Source organism: Diachasma alloeum, unplaced genomic scaffold, assembly GCF_001412515.2.
Source record: "Diachasma alloeum isolate Michigan unplaced genomic scaffold, Dall2.0 Dall_scaffold_00179, whole genome shotgun sequence".
NCBI classification, from domain to species: Eukaryota; Metazoa; Arthropoda; class Insecta; order Hymenoptera; family Braconidae; genus Diachasma; species Diachasma alloeum.
In genome coordinates, this window is record NW_021680345.1 from 5,519,849 (window position 1) to 5,543,826 (window position 23,978).

At 40.8% G+C, this 23,978-nt stretch overlaps 2 protein-coding genes across 6 annotated transcripts; one reads left to right on the forward strand and one right to left on the reverse strand.

Moving 5' to 3' along the window:
- Positions 1-1,744: 1,744 nt before the first annotated feature.
- LOC107043291 (neuroglian) lies at positions 1,745-15,375 on the forward strand. 2 transcript variants are annotated; one of them, XM_015264733.1, is made up of 7 exons: positions 1,745-1,870; positions 4,077-4,156; positions 5,126-5,258; positions 6,806-9,996; positions 11,307-11,579; positions 11,866-11,958; positions 12,527-12,609. In XM_015264733.1, the coding sequence occupies exons 2-6, from the start codon at positions 4,102-4,104 to the stop codon at positions 11,955-11,957; spliced, it is 3,744 nt and encodes a 1,247-aa protein (XP_015120219.1). In that variant the 5' UTR covers positions 1,745-1,870; positions 4,077-4,101; the 3' UTR covers position 11,958; positions 12,527-12,609. The 2 variants fall into 2 exon arrangements, with proteins under 2 accessions (XP_015120219.1, XP_015120211.1); XM_015264725.1 differs by lacking the exon at positions 11,866-11,958 and having other exon boundaries at positions 12,527-15,375.
- Positions 15,376-15,501: 126 nt separating this feature from the next.
- LOC107042640 (integrin beta-PS) lies at positions 15,502-23,487 on the reverse strand. Of its 4 annotated transcripts, none has more exons than XM_015263774.1 (5): positions 23,231-23,487; positions 20,730-20,899; positions 19,118-19,940; positions 16,751-18,213; positions 15,502-16,675 (listed from the first exon to the last, which is right to left on the reverse strand). In XM_015263774.1, the coding sequence occupies exons 2-5, from the start codon at positions 20,895-20,897 to the stop codon at positions 16,610-16,612; spliced, it is 2,520 nt and encodes an 839-aa protein (XP_015119260.1). In that variant the 5' UTR covers positions 20,898-20,899; positions 23,231-23,487; the 3' UTR covers positions 15,502-16,609. The 4 variants fall into 4 exon arrangements, with proteins under 4 accessions (XP_015119260.1, XP_015119269.1, XP_015119278.1 ...); XM_015263783.1 differs by lacking the exon at positions 23,231-23,487 and adding an exon at positions 22,898-23,221; XM_015263792.1 differs by lacking the exon at positions 23,231-23,487 and adding an exon at positions 22,660-22,669.
- Between the last annotated feature and the right edge of the window lie 491 nt (positions 23,488-23,978).

A 23,978-nucleotide genomic window follows, 5' to 3' on the forward strand; every position in this document is an offset into this window, starting at 1 on the left:
GGGGGGGGGGGGTAAAATGGACACGTGCGACTTTTTTCAATGTAAAGAACAACTCTTTCGATTTCTGATGAGTCTAAACTGAGCTCAATTGATAAATTTGTTTCTGAGTTATGAACAGTTGAAAAAAAAATCTAGGGAGAAGGAGAAAGGAGTGTTCTCCTCAGGAAAAAAAATTATTCCGCTTCATCAATAATTAAATAACGTTTTAACATTTTTTTAACGTTTTAACATAAAAAACATGTAGTCTCCATGTTGCCCTCACGAGAAAGAAGAAATGATGAATTTTGCATTCGCGTCAATTTCAAAATTGCCCAGCAAATACGAAAATCCGCCCCTTAAATTTAAGAATCCTTCAAAGAAACTAAACCCTGAACCTCTCTAATCACCACCCGCTGCCGAAAAATCATTACCAGATTCGCAAGTCATTCACCCGCCTCATTACCACTCCCATTTCCCACCGAATGACTCATCCTTCACCCCGGAAGTTCGCCAACTCCGGAGGTACCCCCCGACGACAACAAATAAAACTCCCGCAGAAAATCACCGCGCAATCGGGCACTTGCACGAAGCTCAATTCTTTCTAATTCCCTTATTCACACATTCCTCGGAATATATGGACAGCTAAACGTCGAAAATTATGGAGAAATATAGCCTAGATGTCTCGTGATAATTAATTCTAAATCAGTCGTTTTCGAGGCCAATTTTTCGGCCATGACGTCACGAAGACAGTCAGGTAACGCTTCATTGGTCGAAAAAGAAGAGAGTGGGGCGTTGTCGTCCTCCATTGGCCGAGGCGCACCTCGAGGTTGGGTTAGGTCCGCTCGAGCCATTCTGTGATTGGTCCAGCGCTCGACCGACCATGTGACGTCACTAGCTATTTCAAAACGCTTGAAATCCTCAACTTTTAACGACTAATTATCAATTCAGTAGCGAATTGATGAAACGGTTCAAGTCGACTTGGCTCTTAGCTGAGTTTTCCAGGAATATCTCAAAATCTAAGGGATATAGCGAAATTTTCGTACATATCTTTCTTGAAGCTCTTAATGTGCTCTACCGAAAAGGTCATAACAAAAATTTTGCTATCTGCCTTAGATTGCGAGATATTCATTGAAAACCCATGAGTAGTCAAAATCGACTTAAACCGTTTGACCACTTCGTTACTGATTTAATGAGCAATACTTCATTTGTGAATGAAAAATGAATTATGCGAGTCCCAAACTTGAGATTAGAAACTTGAAAAAAATTCATGCAAGTTCTCTATTGACGTCGGCTGGGGCCGTCTCAAAAAACCCCTCGAGAAAGCCGCTGCATCCCCCGACCCCTAAACCCAAGCGTCCCAAATTCTTTACAATTTCCCAAAACATCTGCCAAATTCCTCTCTCGGCGGGTCGTCCCCTATTCAAACACTCGACTCAGCCATCGAATTTCCCCTCGAAAAAACCCAAACAATTTTCCCCACTACTAAATCATTTTCCCCAAAAAGCCGAGAAATTCCGTTGAAATCGCTCGATTTCACGAGTCGTTTGATGAAAAAAAAAGTAAAATCGGGGTGATAAATCACATCGGGGTGTTTCAATAAAGGACCACCGGTCGAAACAGTATCGGGCTGACTACTGTGGCCTTTTGAATGGGAATCGTGACGCTCGCTGGTCTCCACCAATGGTGGGCCTCGGTTTTTCGCGGTGGGGGGATCGTAAAAGGCGCCTGCATGGCGTTGGCTCACGCATAGCGCTGTGCATGTAGATGTAGTACGGGATACCGTACGGTATTGAATGGCGAGACAGTGGTTTTTTGAGAAATGCCTTGGTGATAAACTGACACTCGAGTGCATTCACTTTTTTTTTAGAGGATATTAATTAGCAACGAAACGGTGAGTTGTCTGGGGTTATCAGTGGCTTTTTGGCGTTCATTTATCATTTTTGCGGTGAATATGTGACAAGTGTTGGGGGCGATCAATGCTTCCCCTTCGGGTGTGCCCGTTCTATTCGCCAAGCCCGAATCAATGCCCTCGCATTTGTTGTTTTAGTTGGCTTCTTTAATTGTTATTGGGGGCTTCGGGTGGCTGATGGGGTATTAGTCCGGGCCGGGGGGCGCACGGGGGGCTATCGCTATTTTTGGATGGTGTTGTCATATTTCCCAGGCTAGCGGGCCCGGTGATATCATCCAGGGGCTACCTGTTTCGCAGTGCGCGTGCGAGCGTCAATTACACAATCCTCGGGGATATGCACGGGTAATTGGCAATGAGGATATCGTGGATTTTATCGTGGGATTTATTGGATCATGGGGAGGATCTGTGGAGCTGTGAGAGAGTTTTCAGTCGCCGGGAATTTTTGGGAACTCTGGGAGGGTGTTGGGGGGTTCTCCGGGGCTAAGGAGGCACAGGATTTTTTTGCGGCGCCTTGGGGAGAGCGGCAGCGGGGGAAAAAATTATTTGCTAGCATCTCTGGATTTCTAAGGCGATGATTAAGAAGTAGAGTCGGAGCTGAATTTATTCATATCCGCGAAAAAAGAGCTGAGACTTCGGGGACTTTGTCTCGCTTCTGAAATTTACGAAAGTTTTTGATCAATACCTTTGAATCTAGTGCAATGAGGATATGATGGATTTTATCGTGGGTTTATTGGATGATGGGGAGGATCTGTGGAGCTGTGAGAGAGTTTTCAGTCGCCGGGAATTTTTGGGAACTCTGGGAGGGTGTTGGGGGGTTCTCCGGGGCTAAGGAGGCACAGGATTTTTTTGCGGCGCCTTGGGGAGAGCGGCAGCGGGGGAAAAAATTATTTGCTAGCATCTCTGGATTTCTAAGGCGATGATTAAGAAGTAGAGTCGGAGCTGAATTTACGAAAGTTTCAGAAATTTACGAAAGTTTTTGATCAATACCTTTGAATCCAGTGCAATGAGGATATTATGGATTTTATCGTGGGTTTATTGGATGATGGGGAGGATCTGTGGAGCTGTGAGAGATTTTTCAGTCCCCGGGAATTTTTGGGATTCTGGGAGGAGGGGAGAACAGAGGAATTCAGTGGAGGGTGAATTTTTGGGGGGTTCTCTGAGGGAAAGGCAGATGCCGAATTTTTCCAGTGCCTTCGGGAGAGCGGAAACGGCAAAAAATCTCTTTGCTGGCATCTCTGCCTTTCCCTCCAATTTAAGGTGATGATTAAGAAGTAGAGTCGCAGCAGAATTTATTCATATCAGCAGAAAAAGAATCCCAGAGTGCAGAGAGCGACAAATGAAATCCCAGAATCGAGGAGAGATAGCGAATAGAATATTTCACAAGTTTATAAAAGAGTTTTTCATTTTAGAAATAATAAGTTTTCTTTTAGACCTTTGAGTCTAGTGAGAACGAAAAAATCGGAGAAACTTTTTTATGAACCGGAAATAGAGCTACAAAAGTTTCCGCAGACGTCTCCATTAAGTCCATTTCTGTAATATTTAACAGAAACTGAGCACATCTGACTCATCTTGTTTTGCTGATCTCTGAGTCTAAAGTAGATGCAGAAATTTTCATGAGAACCTGTTTTGCGGAGCAAAAAAATCCCTGAAGATCTCCACAAAAAATTTGTGATTTGTCTCCCACTGTTTTGCCCCGAAAATTCAATGCAATTCCAAATTTTTCATGAAGATTTAAATATTCTGCACGAAATTGCCCTGAATTTCCATATTTTCTATTAATTTTCCCAGAATTATTGATCTGAAATCAACAATTTCCCTTTATTTTTCCATCAAATCGTAAACTTTCAACGAAGAAATCCCTCGAAATTCGAATGTACCTGTCGCTCGCTAAATTTCCAGTAAATGCACCGGAAATTTCAGTCACAAAATTTCGGCGCTGCATATTTAATAGCCTCTGGAGTCGTCTCCAGTGGCAACCGCCGGGCCAAAACAATCATCTGTCCCGACGTTTGAAGAAACCGGAAATGTGAAGAAATGTTTAATCGAAGGACGCGGGTGGGTGGGAGTTTAAAGAGCCGAGAAGGTCTCGAGCGGAGCGAAAGGGCGATTGAATGTGCCCAGTGATATTCACACGTGAATCGTTTACACTCAACAAAGTAAAGGATTATTTATGATTCTGTTGTTGCAGAGCAAAACTCCGAGAGACCGTGACCATGAGGTGTTCATTATTTATTGTTGTGGCATCGGCGCTATATGCGTCGGCCTCAAGTGAGTGGATAAACTTGAAATTAATTTATGTAGTTTAAATGGTCGTGAGAAGAAACACGAGTGAGAACGGGATCCAGTTGATATTTTTTTAGTTGATAATTGACTATTGGGTGAATGGTGAAATTACATTAACAATATGCGCCTGTGGTACATATTTTAATGCCAATTTTGTTTTTTTCTGGGTTTTATAGTTCCATTTCCGGGTTATTTCCAAGGTGATGAGACTATCGATGACAGACACGTAGATTTTAATAACAATTTTTGGCTTTTTTCGTGTCATCAATTAATCTAAATTCATTAGATTCATCTAGTGTTGCTATGAATCATCAACCTGGCTCATTCAGTGTCCAACCGATAATCATTAAACAGTTGTTTCATTTTTCGATCATATAATCGTTTGAATCTCATCGCTTACTTATGAAAACATTCAATAGAAAAATCTAGCGTCCTGCTCAAGAAATTCAAGTGAATTTCCGTTGGAACAGTAAGAATTCTTTCACATTTTGCTAAGAAATATTTATTGATAGAAAGAATCAAATTTTCTAAATTTTCTTCGCTGTTTATTTTTTTTCGTCATAAAATCCGAGAGAAAAATTCCAGCAGACTGAGTTATATATAACAATCAATATTGAGAAAGTTTTTCTACAAACAAGTATCTATTTAAAACTCGTGGAGGAGTTGTACAATTTTTAATAGAATTGGCGCAAAAAAATAGAAGTTTTCACGAGGAATTTAATAGAATTTCTTGGAGAAAATTCTGGATTTTCTATTAAATTTTTTCAGAGATGTTGATCTCTATATTTGATCTTCTTAACAAGTGTGGTACTGTCTGACTTTAATTAATGTCTCATTACTGTCATTATCTTTCCCTTGAGTGTAATCTCTATAGATAGTTCATCGAATTAACTGTTTGATGTAGAAATCCCGTCAATCTCGAGAACAAAAATCACAATGAACTCTCAATTTTAGTTCAATCCCCACCAAAGATATCGAAACAACCACCGACAGACGAGCTGCTCTTTCAAGTGGCCCAGGCTAATCTCAACGAGAACGACAAACCTTTTCTAATTGAGTGCGAGGCGGAAGGCGAGCCAGCCCCAACGTAAGTCCATTTCCTTTATTTCGTCATCATCAGTCATAATTTGAATCGTACTGAGGATTGTTAATGCAGTTGAGCCATCAGAATGAACGTTAGAGTTGGCTGGAGATGTGCAGTAAGACACAACTGGAATTAATCAGTTGGATGACCTCATATAGAGCCCCTCTCCTCTCTGACTCCCCCTTGGGGGGCATATGAAATTACCACGCCCGAGCGTTTTCAAATACTCGAGACTTGTTTTTAATTGCGGAACGAATTAACCGAATGCAATTAAATGGGCCGCGAGAGGATGATTAAATTTCCAAATTCAGTGATATTTTTATGGAATTGGGAATTTTTGAGTAACAGGGAGACGAGAATTATTATTTATTTGATTTTTCAGTGAAGAAGCGAATATTCAGGACTAATTTACCCTGATTTTTCCTGATTTCTATCAATTTTAATGACATGATTGAACGGAGATTTACGATTTCCACCGATTTTTTTCATCAAATCGGGAATTTTCATGTAAAATTGACACGCCCGAGTGTTTTCTAATCCTCAGGACTCTTAAATTATTGATTGCGGAACGAATTGGCCGAATAGAATTAAATTGGTTCTCTTTTGAAGCTTGAAAAAATCATTTCGAAATGAAAAAAAATGCTTGGGCCTCACTCAAGGGGAACTGCTTTATATTGTTTTGCCTTGAGGTACATTTGACTTTTTTTAATCATGCGATTCTAGGAGAAAATATCAACAGATATTTTATCTAAATCTTGAAATTTCCAGCAAAAAAGTCTTGTCATTAAAAAAAATCTTGAATTGTCTCCAGGGCAATTCACAATGATTAATATGTCGAGAATATGAAAAAATTTCCCTGAAAAAAGTCCTCAATATTTTCCTAAAACCCACCCATTCTCAAGACAATTCGAAATTCATCGAAAAATGAAAAATTTACTCTCTTGCAATCCGCTTTTCCCTTCATTCGACAAAAAACATGAGCAATCAGTATCTCACCACTTCGCCCTGTTTATCCCTGAGATACATTCCTTTTTTTTAATCATGTGATTCCAGGGGGAAATATCAAAAGATATTTTTTCTAGGGGACGGTGGGGCAAAATGAAACAGCAAGAAAATCTTGTGATCTAAGGGAGATAGAACGATTTTCATGGAAACCTTTTTTGTAGAGAATTTTACAAACTACAAAAAAGGTCCTCTTCAAAAATGTCCTATCTCCTTTAGATGACGAGATTTTCCCACTGTTTCATTTTGCCCCGTGTTTCATTTTGCCCCATGCTCCCCTAAGTCTTGAAATTTTTAGCAAAAAAGTCGTGTCATTTAAAAAAATCTTGAATTGTCTCCAGGACAATTCACAATGATTAATATGTCGAGAATATCAACAAAATTCCTCGAAAAAACCCCTCAATTTTTCCTCAAACCCACCCATTCTCACGACAATTCGAAATTCATCGAAAAATGAAAAATTTACTCTCTTGCAATCCGCGTCCCCCTTCATCCCCCAAAAATCATGACCAATCAGTATCTCACCACGTCGCCCTGTTGGCCCACAGCTACCGCTGGATAAAAAACGGTAAGAAATTCGAGATTCAATCGCACGCGGATCGAATAATCCAGCAGCCGGGTCGAGGTACCCTCGTGATATCGCGTCCGCGCGACGAGGACCTCGGTCAGTACCAATGTTTCGCGGAGAACCAATGGGGCATAGCGACCTCAAACTCGGTCTTCGTCCGGAAGGCGGAGCTAAACTCCTTCAAGGACGAGGACCCAATGACCCTGACAGCGCAGGAGGGCTCGCCCTTCAAGCTAACCTGTCAGCCGCCGGAGGGTTGGCCGAAGCCGAACGTCTACTGGCTCATCCAGGACACCGCGGGCATAATAAAATCCATCAACAACTCCCGCATGACCCTCGACCCGGAGGGCAACCTCTGGTTCTCAAACGTCACTCGAGACGACGCCTCCGACGATTTTTATTACGCGTGTGCAGCCACTTCAGTCCACCGAAAAGAATACAAACTGGGGAATCGATTTCTCCTCAATGTGATCTCGACAGGTGCCTCGGCATCCCAGAACAAGCACCCGCCGGAGGTTCAGTACCTCTCGAAGCCGCGCGAAGTGGCCCTCAGGGGAAAGAAGGTCGAGCTCTTCTGCATCTTCGGTGGGACTCCCCTTCCTGAAACCATTTGGATGAAGAATGGCGTTCGAATAAAGCCAAATGATCGCATTAACCACGCCAACTACGGCAAATCCCTGGTAATTAAACACGTGAATTTCGACGACGAGGGCTCGTACACCTGCGAGGCGTCCAACGGCGTGGGCAAGTCCGGCACTCACTCGATAGACTTGAAAGTCATGGCTGCACCCTACTTCACGGTGGAGCCGGAGATCCAGACGGCGGCGGAGGACGAGAGCGTTGAGTTCAGGTGTGAGGCCTCGGGAGTCCCCCACCCCAAGATCGAGTGGATCCACAACGGCCGACCGATCGCGGAGGCGCCGACGAATCCCCGTCGCAGGGTCGCCGGCACGAGAATCATCATCGAGGGACTGACCAAGAAGGACACTGGGAACTACGGCTGCAACGCCACAAACTCCTTGGGGTACGTCTACAAAGACGTCTACGTGAACGTTCTCGCTCTTGAGCCTGAGATCACCCAGCCACCGATGAACGAAGCCACAGTGGACGGCACCACCGTCAAGATGACGTGTCGCGTCTTCGGAGCGCCGAAGCCCACGATCAAGTGGCTGAAGGGTGGAGAGGAAGTCAGGGGGGCGCGGTACAAGGTCCTGAGCGCTGGTGACCTGGAGATATCGAACCTCGAGTTCGGGGATGCGGGGACCTACACCTGTCACGCGGAGAATAAATTCGGGCAGATGGACGCGTCGGCGAATCTAGTGGTGAAGGAGCACACGAGGATAACGAAGAAACCTGAGAACTACGAAGTCGCGGCTGGGGAGACGGCCACCTTCAGGTGTAACGCGGTAGCCGACTCGAGCCTGACTCTCCAGATCGACTGGCTGAGGAATGACGAGGTGATTGACACCGAGACCGAGCCCAGGTTCGTCGTCACCAGCGACTTCTCTCTGTCGATCACGAAGACCGTTGAATCGGACTCGGGGGTTTACTCCTGTCTGGCGAGCACCGAGCTCGACGAGCAGAAGGCGGAGGCCACTCTGGTAGTGCAGGACGTCCCTGACGCCCCTCTTCTGTCGAGCACTGAGTGCTACGAGCACCAGGCGAGGGTCACCTGGACACCGAGGAGGGACAACCGAGCACCGATACTACGCTATCAAGTTCAGTACAACACTTCGTTCACTCCGGACCTCTGGGAGACCGTTCGCGACGACATTCCAGCTAACGAGCGCACCGCGAGGATCGACATGTCCCCCTGGGCCAACTACACCTTCAGGCTCATCGCCTGGAACAAGATAGGCGCCTCAGCCCCCTCAGTACCCTCGACAGTCTGCAGGACTCAGCCTGACATCCCTCACAAGAATCCCTCAAACGTCATGGGGAATGGAACAACTCCGCAGAACCTCGTTATCAGCTGGACTGTGATGCCTCAGATTGAGCATCACGCCCCCAAGTTCGTGTACAAGGTGTACTACAGGCGGGACATTCCTGGCCAGGAGTGGACGAAGGTTGAGATCAACAACTGGAGGACCAACAGGCTGGAGGTAGACAATCAGCCGACTTATCAGAGGTATCAGATCAAGGTGGTGGCGCAGAATGAGATCGGGGAGTCCAGGGTGGCTCCTGAGATCGTTATTGGGTACTCTGGGGAGGATCAACCGACCACGGCCCCTGGGAACTTCACTGTTGAGGAGGTGAGGTCGAGCACGACTGCTGTTTTGTCCTGGTCGCGAGTGCCTCTGGAGTCCGTTAGGGGCGAGCTCAAGGGGTACAAGGTGCAGACGTGGACGGAGAGGGACGGCGAGGATGGCATGAGGGAGATCACTCTGGAGGGGGCTGCCACCACGCGAGCTGCCATCGACAAGTTCGTTCCTTTCAGCAAGAACTACGTGAGGATGTTCGTGTTCAATGGGAGGTTCAATGGCCCTCCTTCAGAGACCTTGAGCTTTGACACTCCTGAGGGTGTTCCTGGGACTGTTCTCAGTCTTGATGCCTATCCCATGGGCTCCAGTGCGATGTTACTGAGGTGGACCAAGCCTGCTGAGCCCAATGGGAGACTCACGGGCTACAGAATTTATTACGAAATCGTTAATGGGACTGAGGTCGGACCTCTCGTCGAACGGGAACCCAGGGTCGTCCATCCTGACGCCGACTCTGCGAAGATCGCTGGACTCAGGCAGGAGACCAAGTACAGGGTGCACGTGAGGGCCACCACCGGTGCTGGGGAGGGAGTCGATTTTTATGTCGAGGAGAGCACGAGGGAGTCCATGAAGCCTGATGTTCCCATCTTCAGGTGGGAGACCATTCCCAAGGAGAATGGCCTGGCTAATGTCAAGATCATTTGGCTCCCGGACAGGGGGGGATACCCGGGCAGCAGCTTCTTCGTCAACTACAAACTACCGAATCAGGCGGTTGAGGATCGCACTGAACCCGAGTATCTCAGCAATGAGATTGAGATCAGGGGGCTCCAGAGCGGGGAGACCTACGAGGTGAATGTCGTTGCGGTCGATGGGAAGTATATGACACCCAGCAAGTGGCAGCTGGTCGAGACCAGCAGCGAGGGGCCTATCATTCAGCCTAAGGAGAATGTCGCCACCGCAGGGTGGTTTATTGGTGAGTTCAGGAGGTATAATGTTATCAGGGGGAATTTATCTTTCGGATTTCGTGGGCACAAGTTTAGGCGTTTTTTTTTCTACCAGTTTTCCACAATTGTTTACATTGGATGGGGTAAAATAAAAACGGGTAGTGTAGGATCACTAATGGGCACTAATGGGCTTCTAATGAACTGCTAATTATTTACTTTGAAGTAGAATTTAAGTTGAGGAAGTGAAAAAGAATATTCATTTTCCAGAGAATAGATTGTCTGCAGTGCTCTTTTCTATTAAATGAAAAATCAGTTACTTTGAGGTAGAATTTAATTCGAGGAAATGTGAAAGAATAGTCTATTTCTTGAGAATAAATTGTCTGTAATGCTCTTTTCGATTGAATCAAAAATCATTTACTTTGAGGTAAAATGTAATTTGAAGAAATGAGAAAGAATATTCAACTCCTTGAGAATAGATTGTCTGCAGTGCTTTTTTCTATTAAATAAAAAATCAGTTACTTTGAGGTAGAATTTAATTCGAGGAAATGAGAAAGAATAGTCTATTTCTTGAGAATAAATTGTCTGTAATGCTCTTTTCGATTGAATCAAAAATCATTTACTTTGAGGTAAAATGTAATTTGAAGAAATGAGAAAGAATATTCAACTCCTTGAGAATAGATTGTCTGCAGTGCTTTTTTCTATTAAATAAAAAATCAGTTACTTTGAGGTAGAATTTAATTCGAGGAAATGAGAAAGAATAGTCTATTTCTTGAGAATAAATTGTCTGTAATGCTCTTTTCGATTGAATCAAAAATCATTTACTTTGAGGTAAAATGTAATTTGAAGAAATGAGAAAGAATATTCAACTCCTTGAGAATAGATTGTCTGCAGTGCTTTTTTCTATTAAATAAAAAATCAGTTACCTTGAGGTAAAATTTAATTTGAGGAAACGAGAAAGAATTTTCATTTTCCAGAGAATAGATTGTCTGCAGTGCTTTTTTCTATTAATTAAACAATCATTTACCTTGAGGTAAAATTTAATTTGAGGAAACGAGAAAGAATTTTCATTTTCCAGAGAATAGATTGTCTGCAGTGCTTTTTTCTATTAATTAAACAATCATTTACCTTGAGGTAAAATTTAATTTGAGGAAACGAGAAAGAATTTTCATTTTCCAGAGAATAGATTGTCTGCAGTGCTCTTTTCTATTAAATGAAAAGTCATTTATTTTGAGGTAGAATTTAATTCGAGGAAATGAGAAAGAATATTCAACTCCTTGAGAATAGATTGTCTGTAATGCTCTTTTCCCTGATGTTTTAATCAATAAACTCGACTTTTAAGGCATGATGCTGGCCATAGCATTCCTCCTAATGGTGCTGATTATTGTATGCGTGATAAAACGCAATCGTGGAGGCAAATATGCCGTGCACGAGCGTGAACTTGCGGCTGGAAGGGGTGACTATCCAGACGAGGGTGGATTCCATGAATATTCGCAGCCCCTGGACACTAAATCGGCAGGGGGTCGTGCCTCTGTGGCGTCATCGTCTCATCAGGATGGAAAACATCCGGAGTCGGACACTGACTCCATGGCGGAGTACGGAGAGGGTGACACTGGTGAGTCTCCATGAAATATAATCTCGAATTTAAGCTTTTTGGGGTAGAGTTTTTTTAATAGTGCAGAAGCCCCTTACACTCTAGATCTCATATTATAGATTACATCTCACCCTTGTATATTTGATTTACACTCATGCTCATCCCCGGTTATTGCTCGTTTCGCTATGACATCAGGATTATTGTGTGAATTATACTTTTGTCGGTATCATCTCATCTTTTATTCATCCATTATCGTTTTTTGTTCATGTTTTTTGGATTTTTTTTTCGTTACGTTGTGATGTAACAGAGGGCATGAACGAAGATGGATCGTTCATTGGTCAGTACGGGAGGCAGAAGAAGCCGGAGCCCAATTCTCAGGCATTTGCTACGTTGGTTTGAGGTATGTGATAAGGTAATTGATTCAGCTTTTGAGGGGATCATCGTAACATGTGGATTCGTACATTTTAGGGATTTGAGCAATTGGGGTTGAGAGAATTTTCTAGAATAAATTTCTGTCTGCCTTTTCTCCTAGATCCACTCAAATCCAAAATAAATAAAAAACAATATCAGAATTCAAAAATGTAATGGGGAGAGATCACGTCATGAAATTTAAATCTGAAAATGAAATTGAGAAGAAAATATTTAAATGATCTATTCTGTATCTCGCGAAATATTCTTACAAAAAATATCTGAACCCCAAGATGACTCATCAACAAAATAATTGCACATTTTAAAAAATTGCAAAATCAATTTATTGAATAATTATTGAATAAATCGATGATGGAATCATTATCTCAATTTTTTTGTAACTACTGTTTCTTCATTGAAAAATACTCTTGAATATCTAACTGATGCTCCTCATAAAGCATTGAATCAATTCAAATGGATTGACAAGGATCGGATAAAATAGCGCATTAACTTTTTGAAGCACCAGGAAAAATTCTAATATTGAATGACGAATTCCACAGGACGTTTCACCGAAGACGGATCATTTATCGGGCAGTACGGACCGAAGAATCGACCCGATGGAACTCCATCCCTTCAGGCCGGCTCAATGGCCACGTACGTCTAATGAGACTAAAAACCCAGTGTGTTGAATTGACACTCTTGCCTGCCGATAATGCAGCTAATTTAAAAAAATAATATACCTTGCGCCGGGCGCAATGTCCACTTCTTACTGCCAATTAGAATTTTTTGGGTTTTGGGTTTTATACATCATCTGAGCCATAGAAAAATTGACTGAATTAAAATTCAAAATCTTACGATTTTACAATGTTGAACTCACAAGACTCGTAAATTTCATTCAACTGGAATCTTAAATTCTCACGACATATCGTTCATCAACGACTCAACGAGTATTTTGTCTAACGAAAAACAACAGTTTATTGACTGTTTATTTTTCATTAACAATTCAAGAAGAGAATTCCATCCGCCATTTATTCTCAAGAATTTTTGCCTCTCGTTAATTATAAAACCCAAAGGCATTAGATGTTTTTTCTTAGCGGGCTATTTACAAAGGGAATTTGTGAGAGCTAAAATCGTGTTAGAAAATATTATCGCATCACCAGATGCTTTTTTCGAAGCCTTAAAATTATAAACATCATCCAGATGAATCATCCATCCCAATCGGAATAAAAAAACATCCGATTGAGTTGAATCATTCAGCCTGGCTGATTGTACATTAATTATTTCAACCGTTTTTTATCATTATTCGGCCTAGATTAATTAGCTTAAACAGGGTAACACGCGTTACGTTTTTCCTATTAAATATGAAAGTTGAAAGAAATGAGTTGGCTTGGCTCCTTGACTGAAATTAAATTATTTCCTCTATTATGTTCAAATATTTGGTGTAGCGAAATGATCAGTAATGTCAGCATTATTGAAGTGCTCGAGATAAATATGAAAAAAATTTAATATACTAAAGATTTTATTGACTGCTATTAATATTGAATTTATGATAATGAATATAAATTTTCAACTTTACGAGGACAACAGCGATGATGTGTTCCATAAATTCAAAAATTAATCATTAAATTATTGCAGTAAAATTGAGGTAAAAACACACATCGCTGGTTCGATCCCCAATTCTTGACGTCATAATTTTTCATAAAATTATCACGATAAAAGTAATGAGCAAGACTTTTCATATTGAAAGAGAAGAGAGAGAGAGAGAGAGAGAGAGAGAGAGAGAGAGAGAGAGAGAGAGAGAGAGAGAGAAAAGCAACAGGCAAATTAATATTCATTCGTTAACTGAGTGTCGCTGAATGTTGCTTTTTCTGTGAGAACACGCTTACGTCGATTATTTATATTTACTTTTGATAACAATTTTCTTTGGCACGCCATTATTAGACTAGATTAATTACTGATAAAGGACTATTTAATATATTGAATCATTGAATATATATAGAATATATTATATGAGTTAGTGTTAGATTTTCGAGAGAAAGTGACAACACAAGAGCAGCTATTATATTAGAATTATTGCATTATATGTATCTATCATTGATTCGCACCAAAAGACACTTAGAGTTACGTTGAGTTGCGGTGTTTTCATTTTTATTTTTATTTTTGTGTATAGGAGATGCACAGAAAATTGAAAACGATGGGCTGGGCTTGGAAAAACGATAATTGGACGGGAATAGTTGAGAAGTTATTGAGGTATTAAACAATCGGCGAGTTATTTCGTATATTTTTCTATCGTACCGAGACGTATAGAATAATAAAACTGTTTATCCATTAAAATTCTCATCCCCAAACCACCTTGAATCTCAATTTAGATCTGTGGCTGATCAGTAGCAGCTACTTCTCCACGTAAACTTCCAGTATTTTTTATTTGAATTGGAGACGTTAGTGACTTACGACGTTTATTTTCTATAATTTTAAGGCTTCCCTTGAGTGTTGCGTTGTAAAAATTCATTCTTCGAACAGTTAATCAAACTTCAGAACAATAATTTTATGAGATAAAAGTATTGAAATCATTGATAATTTGTTATTGGGGTGGAAGAGTGAAATTTTGCAATGGAATGACTCAAATGCTATTCATGTCTGCATTTTATGATGAATAAGGAGATAAATAGTGTTGGAGTATTATACCAGTGAAAATAGCAATTGTAAAACGGTACTCAATTGATATTTTGTATGAAATAGTAGAGAAAATTGCCTAGGTTCGATTCATTGTTCATTTTCACTCATTAATTGCGATTGAAATCGACAAGATTTTTCATTTCATCGGGGTGGATTATTTTTCTGGGTTTCAAGCCATAGAGAATAGCCAATTTATGTCAGGAGTCATTGGTTGAATGCTTAAGTGCTCTGTTGTATTCGGATCATTGAGCATTTCGAATCAACATTTGTGTCAACACTATTCGAATTGAAAGATTAGATGAGACAAATTGCTAATTCATGTTGATACGAGTGGTTGTGACGATCTTAAAAATATGTACACCGATAGAATAAGGAAGAAAGAATATTATGTTCCTTTCCTGAGAAACACAGGGGACAATTGCACCATTTTTCATTAGTCTGAGTGACAATTTCAGTTGTTTTTTTACCGAAATGAGGAACAATTAGCTGTCGCAGTAGCGATTGTAGCGTTTTGTATTGGAAAATAATTGAAGTGAGAGGGATAGTACATCAGAAATGTCATGAGATCATTCGTATGTGATCATTATAGTTTACGTTGTTAGAGTTCCAAGGCGACTTTTTTCTTTTTTTTATTGGAACTTAGTTGACGAGGTACTGTCGATCTTTAATAACGTGCATTCCATCATACGTCCATGTAACATCTCCCATGTCAATAAAAGAATTGAAATCTGAATTTCTGTTTGACGTATTTTTGCATGAAACCTGTTGTTAATTAAATCCTTTATCTCCTTGGGGGGGAGTGAAAAAACTTCGTGCAGAGCTGAAATAAATTCCCAACGATTTCGAAAAAAAAGTCAATTTATTTGGATCATATAAATAAAGCAAATAATTTTTCTGTTAATATAAATATATTTTTTCATGTTATCTCAATTGAGAAAACAAATTCAGCGAGACTTGTGGCAACAGATCGCAGAATGGGTTCACACGATGTTTCGTCACAATTCACGCGCTATATTTCGCAATGAATTCACGATCGCATTCTCTTCGTTTTTTTTATTTAGAATCTACAGATTGTAAATATGGTAATCAGAATTTCCTTTTACAAATCTCGGGGTAAATTGACAGATATTGGCAATGATTCATCAATTGTTCATTCAGTAAAAAAAAAAAAACACGTGACAAGTAGTTAAAAGTTTGTAAAGTATAAAATTGAAATGTAAAATGCATACTTTGATGTCTGTTTGTTTAAAAAATAGAATTAATTCTAAATAATGACGATGATTTTGGAAGATGCATGATAGTTAATTCTAGTGTACAATATTTCGGAAGATATAATTTGGATTGCACAGTTATCCGTGATTAATCAGTCAAATTTGTACGTAAATACATTGCTGATGATGAATAATACGAAAAGAAAGGAAAAATGCAGTTGTAATCCCCCCACTGGCTATTGACAATTGCATTCAATTCGTGTGCCCAATAATTCATCTAAAAAAAATCACTCAATATGATTTACAATTACCTAGTATCATTGAAGGCACTTTATGTTCAATAAAACGAGAAGAAAAATCACGGCACAAAATAATCGAATACATGTCTTAATAATTAATAGATATTAAATAACTAATATTTAAGTGAGAACCAAAGATTCCGTGCCCTGACGAAGAAACCAACAATTTCTTCTCTTCTTCTTCTCATATCCCCTAGACTTACGTGTAGTCTAAGTAATATGGCAGTAAATTAACGTAAAAATAAAACATCATTTATCCCTAGTTATTACGTTAGTTAGATTAATCATTGTAACGTTTAAATAGTATTTTTGTTTTCGTTTTCTCGTAGAATACGACTAACAGTTGTGTAAGAGACTCTTCACACAGTTAAACATTCTTCACTCGAATTGGACAATTCCAATAATTATTTTCTTTGTTTCAATGTTCCATTCTTTTAATACATTAATTCCCCTCTCTTCACTTGCCAGCGTAGGTTGGATTCTTGAATGTCGAGGTGGCTTGCTTATAGATTGGATTCTCACCCTGCAATAAGCGAACAATAATTTTTTTTTACCACCAAGAAGTAAAAATCATGAATGAAATAAAAGGTTTACCCACCGTATCCCACTTAGCCATCATCCTCTCCTTCTCAAACTTGGCAAACTCCCTCCTGTCATGAATAGTAGTAACCATTTTCCAAAGCAGCAAGAAGGCCAGCCCGATGAGAACGATAGCAGCAATGACCCCTAGAATAATTCCCGGCACAAAAATCGTGGGAGGGCACTCCCTCTCCTTCTGCGCCTCGATGATCAGGCAGTTCTCCTCATTATAATAATACTTGAAATGATTCTTGCAGTCCTGTTCATCGATGAACATGCAGGCCTCCTCGTCCTTATCAATGTCAATCTGAACAGTCTCGACCCCATAAATATTCTTGTACCCCTTCGTGACATTGCACACAGTGTAGCACTCCTCCTTGGTCATGTTTCCAGTCTCATGTACGACACACTGGACACAGGGTCTCAGCTCCTCACAGAGGCTGGCACAGGAGGGGCATTTATTGCAGTACTTTCCAGAGTACCTGATGTCCCCCTCCTGATGGCACTTGCATTCCCCGCATATGCAGTCCCCATGATCAGAGCAGTACTTTCCAGAATTGGGTGCCATGCACGTCTCTTTGGAGGTCTTGCAGCTGCAGCTGTCCCCCTCCCAGCCAGGATCACAAGCGCAATTACCACACTCACACCTTCCATGACCAGAACACAGAATTCCCTTGTTCCTCTCGCAAGAGAAATTATCGCATTCGCAGTAACGACCTGAGAACACCTCCCCTGAGTCCCCTCGCCTGTGGCAAATGCACTGGCCACACTCGCAGTCACCTCTCCCTGAACAATCGGGCTTGGAGTCGTCTGGCCTGCAGGCATTCGTCTCGTTGACGTAATGCGGGGTATTATCGTGTTTAGAGCATTGACAGGCATTTCCAAAGACCCCATCGTCGCAATCGCAGATCCCACAGGCCAGGGTACCCCTTCCATTGCAAGCTGGCGATCTTGGCTGGTACATTGGCCCTGAATGCTCGCACTCGCAGTCGCAGATCATCTCCAGGTTCACTGTCAACGTCTCGTTGATGCCCACTGGGTAGATCTCAAATGTCTGCTTCCACTGGGTTCTGTTCGCAGGGCAGGCAACCACTTCTATGACTGCAGTGAAGTGCACGACATTTCCCACTTTCAGGCCATCGCACTTTGAGGTCTCTATCTCGGGCCCTCCCAGGCACTTGGAGTAGTAACGCACTTTTATCATGCTGCTCGCAGTGTCCTTCATCTCCACTGAACTCGAGATCTTGTCGTACTGCTCGCGGATCAGGGAGACAATGTTGCTGGAGTCGTTCAGCAGCTTTCCAGCGAAGGAGCCTTCAACGTGCTTGGTCAGCCTCTTGTAGATCCCTATCTGCTCTTCGGTCACTGCCCAGATTATGTTTATGGCGTTCTGCTTCACTTTGAGGTTTATCTGGGAGATGCTGGGGTAGTCCTGCAGGGACGAGTGGGTGTACAGCCCTGTCCTGTCCAGGTGACACTCACCTGGGAAAATTAGCGGTGCTTTTTAGGGGCGTCAGGGCAGGGGTAGCGCTTCCCGTTTTTTGAATATTTCAGAACTGACGCGCAGTTTGATTTGGAAATTCATCGTCGGTTTTAGGAATCGTCAGGGATTATTTTTCGAATATTCCAGAACTGACGCGCAGTTTGATTTGGAAATTTATCGTCAGTTTTAGGAATCGTCGGGAATTATCGGCTATCGTTATTTGTGGTGATAGACTCTTTTGGTTTTTTTCTGTCAGTCAATTTTCGGAATTTTATTTAGTGTAAGTTTTGTCTAACAAAATGACATCGTAAGGAGTCAATAAAATAGACAGTAATAATAGTTGTAAGAGGATAGCAAAGAGGGAGGGTGAGGTTAAATGGAGGCATAAAGTATTCAATAAACTAATAAGCAAGAATGCAAATCTGATAAAACGCATCTTAATTTGGAACTGGAAAATTGTAGAGTTAGTTTACCATTTCTCATGAATTCTAAGAACTTTGAATCATAAACGAACGATTGTTAAAATTTTTTCATTTCCTAAAAAATTAAAAATTGTTAGCAAAAATTTCATAAATGTTTTTTATTAACTAAGCGAGAGGTTTTTATGAGAATTCAAAAATACGTTCATAGCTACTAAATACAAGTTAACCGAAAAACCAGTTCATGTAAATAGTACTCGAATGAAGTTATTAAATAACCCAACGATGGATTAATACTTATCAATAAAAAAAGCGACAAGTTTTAAATAGTCCTCTTTAAATGAATTGAATATTCATTGCCTCCGACAAAAGACTGCTTTAAAAAATCAAATACCTCGTCTGGATGGAGATTTACAAATGTTTTTCGTCACTTTTTCTGCTGAATTTACCGATAATTTTGTTCCGTTGTATTCCAACCACTCACCGTCATTGGGCTTGATGATCCCCCCGAGCTTTCCATCTCCCGCATAGTGGAAGCCAGCGTCTGTCGAGAATACCAACAGTCTCCTCGCTTTTTCTCGCCAACCGATCTCCCGTCTGCAGACGATCGCCTGCATTATCGCGTCGAAGCCGCCCTCTGGGGCGTCGAGATTTCCGGAGACCTCTGCATTGCTCACGAGACTCGCGAAGGCGCTCGTGTCCGTGGACAGGGTCATCACGTTCCTGTAGCCGTAGGGGGCTGCGCAGTCCTTGCAGGGGGCGATCAACGACTTGGGCATGATGTTGACGTAGGGCATCACCACTTTGTCGACGAAACTGCCGAAGCCCAGACGAAAGTTGCTGGTGATTTTACTCATCTCGGAGACGAGGAGTTGACCCAGCGCTGACAGCTTCTTCTGGTCGTCCTCCATGGACTTCGAGAGGTCCATGAGGTAGTAGAGGTCCACTGGGTAGTCCTCTGCTTGCGAGTAGGAGAAGGTCATCCTGTAGGCTTCGTTTATTCTGAGTTTCAGGTTTACTTCCTGAGGCCAGAGCTGAACTGCTTCTTGCTTTGAGGAGGATGAGGAGGAGGATGAGGAGGAGGAGGAGGAGGAGGAAGAGGAGGAGGACCAGGAGGAGCTGGATTCCGATATGGAGCCGCCACTCATCGAACCCCCAGAGCCACCGGCTATGAAACCTCCTTTTGTGAGGTTCTTGTAGCGGATCATGCTGAAGACGTTGTCGGGGTTTATCGTGAATTCTTCAGAGCAGGCTTCCAGGATCTTCGGGTTTTGGTTCGGCCGGAAACAGCGGTTCTCCGAGAAGTTCTGGGGGAGGGAAGGTTATTTAATTAATTAAGAATTGAGGATCCAGACGTGAAGCGCAGGGGGAAAATGAAACAAGCCATTTTTTCTTAAAGCGGGTTTTTGAGGATGTCTGGAAATTGGAGGGAAATAGGGAGGTTTTCGTGGTTTTTTTGGCAGAGGATCATGAAGATTTGTATATTTCATTGATCGTTAATGATGAATCAATGGATTTCGTGAATATTGTGATTTTTAATTAATTAAATTCTAATTTGTAAGTCCATACGAAAATAAAAAATCATTAAAAATTGCAGAAGTTCAAGCAACTACTCTCAATCTACTGACAATTCAACCTGTTAATGAATGGTTAACATAAAAAATTCAATTGTATCGAAATTTCATTTCATTCTCATTTAATGAACATTTTGATTTAGAATTGGATTAATATTCACATTTAGAATTCACATACAGTTGTCACATGAATTTCAAGAAATGTCTAACAGCTACTAGGGCATTTAAGAATAAAAAATTCAATCGTTGAAGTCGGAGAAATAAAACAAATGACTTTTTTTTCTTAATCCATTGAAAATCCAAGCTGTCATGGAAACCCCAGTGATCGATTAACCCGAAAACCGACATTTTATTCCATTTTCCAGATGAATGAGACATTTAATGAACGAATGGATCTTCAATGGAATTCCAATTTACGAATTCATGAATTTCAAAAAAATGTTTAATAAACACAATTGGATTACTGAGAGAAATCCTCCATTAATTATTGAGTTATTTATTTAGAGGTAAGTAATTACTTACCGGTTGTGCACACCAAGCACAAGTGGACGTTCGTATGCACTCGTGACATTTTAATTTACTAAAACATGGATTTGATCCTGACGTCTCTGAGCTGGAGTAATCCCCTGTCACCCCAGCGGCACATATCACCAGGGATATGGCCAGGGTGAACGATAAGCTGCCCATCATCCCTGAAAACCACACGATTAATCCCCGCGTCTTCGGGAGGAGCAATAACACTAATTGAAGGGCCTCATTATCTAAAAATATTGTTTGTGTCTCGCTGCAATCAAAATTGGGGGCGCGCACCGCGTATAAACGATATTCAGGAGTCACCGGAGCCGCCGCTATTATTAAGTCACTGACTCAGTTTTCTTGGCACCCGTTGATTCAACTTTACTTACACATCACGGATACTAGGTATTTTATACAGTGAACACACGGATGTTTTATCGAGAAGAATTCAACGCTTATCTCGTGAGATATTTCTCTCCCTTATTCTTCTGAGTTTCTTTCTGAGAATAAACAAATGAAAATGAAAGTCCCAGTTGCACGATTTATAAAACAAAATTATTATTGACTCCGCATAAATTCATAATAATGACATTGTCAATAATTTATAATTGATAAGGGACAATTACTGTTTTACTATTTTTAAAAAATGATTTTTCATTGATTTGGTGACAAATGGAAGAAGCGAAATGCAAAAAAAACAAAATAAACTGTTGGAATTGAAAATTATTGTTCTGATCCCTTGAAATTATTCAATTTGTTTCATTTAATTATGAAGAGAGAAACAGAAATGTCAAAACTTAATTAATGAAGAACAGAATTAATTAATTAATTAATAACAACTGTCATCGACGTTGATGAATAAAAATCCCAGCGCAAGAATTAATTAACTATTGGGGTGGGTATAGTAAATATTAATATTTACTCCCTACGAATTATTGTTTTAAATCACTCAAATAATTTTGTTTATTCATTCTACGATGAATAAACAAAAGGATTAATTAATAAATTGAATGGCAACTTCAATTAATGTTGATAACATAACAAAGTATTAATTACCCCAAACAGATGATTGTTTTGATCCTCAATCCCTAAACAAAGGCAATGAAATGTCAGATCATAACAAGCAAAACACCGATCTGTGACACAGTTACCCCAGCGATTTTTGAGAAAGCTCCACAAAGATAATCCTATCACAAATTTTGGTTTCTTTCATTATATTATGATGAAGAGAAATGTCAAAAGATAAAAAATACAAACACAATTAATAAATAAATTAATAAAAACTCCACGTTAGTGACTAAAAAATCCACCCCACGAATTAATTAATAATCATTCTTGGATAATTCGTGGAGAGTAAATATTAATTAATTCTTCGGGTGGGTATAGTCGATATTAATATTTACCCCCCACGAATTATTGTTTTGAGCCCTTCAAATAATTAATAAACTGAATGACAACTCCCATTAATGTTGATGACATAACAAAATATTAATTACCCCAAACAGATGATTGTTTTGATCCTCAATCCTTAAACAAAGGCAACGAAATGTCAGATCATAACAAGCAAAACACCGATCTGTGACACAGTTACCCCTGCGATTTTTGAGAAAGCTCCACAAAGATAATCCTATCACAAATTTTGGTTTCTTTCATTATATTATGATGAAGAGAAATGTCAAAAGATAAAAAATACAAACACAATTAATAAATAAATTAATAAAAACTCCACGTTAGTGACTAAAAAATCCACCCCACGAATTAATTAATAATCATTCTTGGATAATTCGTGGAGAGTAAATATTAATTAATTCTTCGGGTGGGTATAGTCGATATTAATATTTACTCCCCACGAATTATTGTTTTGAGCCCTTCAAATAATTAATAAACTGAATGACAACTCCCATTAATGTTGATGACATAACAAAATATTAATTACCCCAAACAGATGATTGTTTTGATCCTCAATCCCTAAACAAAGGCAACGAAATGTCAGATCATAACAAGCAAAATAGTGCCCTAAAAATGCCGAAAAACAGCGATAAAACACCGATCCGTGACACAGTCACCCCAACGATTTTGGAGAAAGCTCTCCGAGGCTAATCCTATCACGATCAATTTTCTAAATCGACGTTAAACGTGAGGTGCACTTTAGGTGCGGTCGAAAACCAGCTCACCCACGCTTCCTTCCGACGCTCTCGGTGTTACTCAACACCGTTCCAACTTTCGTCTCTCAACAATCACACAAAAAACTCGTGTCCATTAATGGCTCGATAAGTTGACAATGGCAAAAAGTCGATTATGCTTGACATGAATCAGACGCGGGGCTGAATGATGCACCAGAGGAGTTCGATATAATCGTGATAAATCGCTGGGGGACGAGATGTCGTCATCATTATTTTTATTTCACGACTTTGCACACCCCGAAATCATCCCACATCACTTTCTCGTTTGGCACCCGGCGGGGAGGAGGTACATTATTAATGCTCTTGTTGGACACTATTCCTTACTTTTAGTCGTTATCACGGGGAGATGGTCCACTTCACTGGTGCATTACAGCTCTCGTCAGGAGCGCAATGTTTTATTTTATTTTTTTTCAACGTTTTGACTTGATTACCATAAAAGGTAACCCGCAATTCAGTGGAAACTCCTAAACTATCACGATCAACTGCCGACGAAGCTGCGGGGAAGACGGTTTCATGGGCTCGATTGCCCTGGGACTCCGTTAGATGGCCCTCTTCGTGGCCGGGGCGATGTTCAGGGTCAAGTGTTGCTGTCCTCCTGGTGGCGGGATGAAAGGAGAGTGGCAGCAGTGGGGGAGATCATGAATCTTCGGGGTGGGGGGCTCGGCTGGCTCGAGCCCCGGCGAAGAATGACGGAGGGACACGAAGAAAATATTCAAAAGATCTCGTTGCAAGTGCATTTGTTTTTTAAGGGGAGACGGAACCCCTTTGTCTACATCAAATCTTAGAATTGTGTTTTCTCTTACAATTATGAATTTCTATCTATGAAATTACTTTATCGACTCAATTATCGCATTGTTTAGTCAACGAAGTAGTTTAATGGATAAAAAATAATAATTGCAGGAGAAAAGATAATTCTAAAGATTCATATTAACGCAGGGGTTCCGTTTCTCCTTAAGGGGTAGCAGAAGGCCAACGTTTCCTCGACATTTTCAAGCAAATTTCCTGCTCAGTTATCGATATTTTTTGAACCCAAAGCGTATTGATCTTTATCATCGCTTCCCGGAGACTTCAT

Bases quoted from the DNA above. Each gene is read 5' to 3' on its own strand.
- LOC107043291 (XM_015264725.1), top strand. From the start codon at position 4,102: ATGAGGTGTTCATTATTTATTGTTGTGGCATCGGCGCTATATGCGTCG. The intron at 4,157-5,125 runs GTGAGTGGATAA...TCTCAATTTTAG, and splicing joins GCTATATGCGTCGGCCTCAA to TTCAATCCCCACCAAAGATA. The intron at 11,580-12,526 runs GTGAGTCTCCAT...CGAATTCCACAG, and splicing joins GTACGGAGAGGGTGACACTG to GACGTTTCACCGAAGACGGA.
- LOC107042640 (XM_015263774.1), bottom strand. From the start codon at position 20,897: ATGATGGGCAGCTTATCGTTCACCCTGGCCATATCCCTGGTGATATGT. The intron at 18,214-19,117 runs GTGAGTGGTTGG...TAATTTTCCCAG, and splicing joins GATCATCAAGCCCAATGACG to GTGAGTGTCACCTGGACAGG. The intron at 16,676-16,750 runs GTGGGTAAACCT...CGCTTATTGCAG, and splicing joins TGATGGCTAAGTGGGATACG to GGTGAGAATCCAATCTATAA.